The following is a 3,987-nucleotide window of genomic DNA, read 5'->3' on the forward strand; positions in this document are numbered from 1 at the left end:
TTGCAAACCCCGCAAGCAAAAAGTGTTAATAACAAGACAGAGAAACGATTCAGGGGTAAAGGTGTCACTGCAATGGTGAGGAAAAATCATTCCAGACTCAGTCATATATTTAGTGGATGAAAAGGTCTATATTGCTCTATATTGGATGTGTGGTAAGCAATGTAAGAAACTCATTGCGGTTTCTTGTCTTTTCTTCTCCGGGTTCACAGAGCTGAGTTTGCATGGGTTGTTGGGGTGTACACAGGATAGTCGACAAATTCACAGAAGGGTGATGAGGTTCTTAATCTGAACTGGGGAGGAGTGTAGGGCGGTAGCAGGTATGTTTTGATCCCCACTCCAGCACAGTAGGTGGCGATATGCAACCCGCGAATAAAATCCGCCGAGCAAGAAGATTCGCGCAACCGAGACACTACATTTCCCAAAACGCTAGAGAACCGACACAGCGTTTATGACCTCATGGAATGCGCGCGCGGAAATTCAAAAGCAAAAGCAGAGGGAGAAACGTTAAAAACAAGCATAACGATCGGGCTAAGTCAGCTAACATTAGATAGAAGTAACTTTTCTCGTATTAAATTATTTTTGAAAGCTTAAACAGATAAAGGCATGGACCCGATCAACGAGGAGCACATTAAAATGTATTTTTACGAGAACAGACTGAAAACATATTCCGGATGGCCGTTTGAAGAGGGCTGTGCCTGCACTCCAGATAATGTAAGATGCTACGTTGGCTAACTAGTGCTAGCGTTATTAGCGGTAGCCAGCGGTCAGCTAACTGGCGAGTTCAAATTGACGTGGACGTACAGTTTGACAGTTAGTTTGCTAACTAAGGTTAATTGGTCGCTAGATCCAAGTAAAACCTGCAATTTTACGTTGGGTCCTGTGTGTGTATTTGAGTGGATGTAACCTTAAACTAGATTAGAGTAGTTGTTTTCTGGATTTAAAGTTACCAAGGTTGTAACGTTATCTAGTAAACATAGTGCAGTTAGCAAGTCCAGTTGAAGCAAATGGTACCTAACGATCTCTCATCCTTTGATCTTGTGTCTCAGATGGCCAAAGCTGGGTTTATCCATACTCCATCGGAAAACGGCCCAGACGTAGCGCGGTGTTTCTTCTGCTACAAGGAGCTGGAGGGCTGGGAACCGGAGGATGATCCAGTGTAACGTTGCGCAGTTCATGAACATAACCTTATCGATAACCTGGCTGCAACACTACATTATACATTGCTGGCATTTAGCAGACGCTCTTATCCAGAGCGAATTGCATCGGTTACATTTTTTTTTGCAATGCTATCAGTTTATACAGCTGAATATTTACTAAGGCAATTCTGTGTTAAGGACATTGACCAAGGGTAGGACAGAAGCGTCCCAGGGGGGAATCGAGCCAGCAGTCCTGCCCCTTACCACTACGCTACACTGTACGCTGTTGCTTTGCATTTAACATTTTTTGCGACCTAGACTAATGCATATCTATATGATGATGCAGGTATTTAACGCATGTCCTTTAGCAACTCTTGATTTTTTTTGTGGTTTCTAGATTTATTTATGGGTACGTTTCCATCTAGCTGGCTACCACTGTTTTGTGCATCATGGTGGTCACACTGCTTATGGGATATAAGTTAGCTAGCTAGCTACTGCACCTGAATGTAGTCTGTTCATCCACGCTAGGCAAGAGCACAAGGCGCATTCCCCGTCTTGCGGGTTCATTTTGCTGAGGAAGAGCGTGAACGATCTCACCGTGGAGGAGATCCTCAAGCTACAGAAGGAAAGACAAAAGTTCCTGATCGTAAGTAAATTAGCTGAAGGTGCGAAGTTGCAGCTGTACTTGCTACGTCGTTTTGTAATGCTAGAAAACTTCTTTCCCTGTAGCGGATCTTTTCCACCCACTGTATATACTAGTAGTTCACTATTCTGTTCTAAAGGATTTGTCCCTTGTCCCTTGTCATACAACCCCAAATGCTTTGAGCAACCTCTGTGTCAACATACAGACAAATATAAAACCAAAATGACAAAGGAATGGGAGGCAATGTTACACTGGGGAAGGCTGCTGTTTAAGAACCCGATCAGAACGTAAACGCCCGCTAAGGACGGACTGAATCGAATTTCAAAACCCTTAAGTTGGGTGTTGTCTGAGTCAGTGTTCTAGCTCCTGACCAAGGCTATCGCTCAAACAGATCTGCTTGCTCTGCCCATGTTATTAATAATAGTAATAGTAATAATAATAATCACACTAATAATAATGTCTCATCAAAAAGACAGGGTCTCCTACAGTACAGTGTCCCTGTCAGTGCGTGGTACTGTGGCATTGCTCTTCTGTTAGGTCTGGAAGGAAGACTGCTCCCTAGCTGCCCACCAACACCATTTCCAGCAGCAACCTGGCTTTCAGAGGAGGAGGTCTCCCATCCAGTTTTTATCTGAAATCAGCACTGGTTAGGTTCAGTCATCAGGGTGTTTCAGAGACTTTTGCAGGGGTACAACTGCTGCCTTTGATATATTTTTTTCTTTGTCATTCTTTGCCACGTAGGATTTCACTCTTTTTGGTGTGTTTGATCCTCTCCTGTTCACTGCACATTTGCTGCAGGGCCTCCTTCAGTATACTCCCGCAGATAGACTACCTTGTCTTACCTTATCTACTTGTATGATCCAGTCATACGAAGAGGCTGCTCCTTCAGCACAGACACAGTAAATAACCGGTCCAGTTAATGGGCTGATATGCAGCCAGCAAAGTCACAGAGACACCTGTAGTCAGGAGGAATCGATCCTAAACGAATGAAACGAGATCCACTTACTGAAAAGGATGTAGTGGAGCTGAATATACTGAATGAATCAATGAATTGGTGCACAGCATCTTCATAGTCATTTACTGAAAGATCCAAGCAGTGTAACTTAAACTGAGGGTCCTCTGCAGAAATATCAGGCAGTTGTGGTGTGCATTAGCATTATGAGTGAGTTTGTAATTTTTTTCATGATATATGCAAAAGTAATGTCAAACAATATAAAAATGTCAAGCTAAACATCGGAATACACTAAATCCATTGCTGTGTGTTGCCAACTCATACTTATTTTATAAAACATACTGCCACTTAAATTACGCGTTATATTGGTCATTACCGTTTAATCTAAAAGTGTGCTGTAGTTTTGTTTTTGTCATGGCACCTTAGCAGAAGTGGTTAACGATAGGACAGGAGCCCAGAGAGTACCAGGTTGCTGCTGGAAGTGGAGTTGGTTGGCCAGTTGGGGGCAGTATTCCTGCTGGAGTAAGTTGACAGCCAATAACTAGTGTAATGATGGAGATGGTGTATCAAAGTCTTGACAGATTGTGGAAATTAAAGTTTTCCACAATGAGCTGCAAAGAGTTAAGGGTTTTCTGGCTGAATTTTCAGTCTCGGTGCCCAGACTGAGACAACCAATCACCCCCAAGTTTAATTCGCTAAATAAATCCCTTCAGTGTTGATGCCCTCAATCATTTAGTGTTTTCCTGTTATTGGATGCTGCCCCTAGGATTCATTTCCACATCACTTTGTTATTAAGAAAAGAACAGAGCGTGCTCCAACCACCTATCCCCCCTTCCCCTGTTTTTCATTTCTCCAGACATTCATTCATTCCAGACATTGACAGATATCCATCAGTGTTTCAGCAGCTGCAGTCTGGGCAGCACGTGGCCAATAACTCAAAAGCACAACCACTTTTCCCCTCACAGAAAAAGACCTGCAATCAAGTTATTGAGAAATTTGAGCAAGCGGCAAAATCGAGAAGAGGGGACATGGTCAAAACGGCTTTGGACGGCTGAAGGAGCGGTCGGGGTGGGGCTTCTGGGGTGGGGGGGTCTTGCGTCTGAGCCCACACACTCAGCCTTCATTTCTCCTGCTTTTCATCCCACATCTGTCTTTCTATATATGTCTTTTACACTCCCGATATTTTAAAGCACTTAACATGCCTTGTATTCTTTCCTGGACAACAAAACATAGCTGTCTTAACGGTTTTTGTGCCC

General features: G+C 43.4%; 1 protein-coding gene across 1 annotated transcript; it reads left to right on the top strand.

The window, feature by feature from the left end:
- Window positions 1–504: 504 nt before the first annotated feature.
- Window positions 505–3,786, top strand: LOC118795213 (baculoviral IAP repeat-containing protein 5.2-like). Its single transcript, XM_036553613.1, has 4 exons — window positions 505–711; window positions 1,047–1,156; window positions 1,665–1,782; window positions 3,697–3,786. Exons 1-4 carry the CDS (start codon window positions 604–606, stop codon window positions 3,784–3,786), a joined length of 426 nt encoding a protein of 141 aa, XP_036409506.1. The 5' UTR covers window positions 505–603.
- Window positions 3,787–3,987: the final 201 nt, after the last annotated feature.

Source organism: Megalops cyprinoides, chromosome 19, assembly GCF_013368585.1.
Source record: "Megalops cyprinoides isolate fMegCyp1 chromosome 19, fMegCyp1.pri, whole genome shotgun sequence".
NCBI classification, from domain to species: Eukaryota; Metazoa; Chordata; class Actinopteri; order Elopiformes; family Megalopidae; genus Megalops; species Megalops cyprinoides.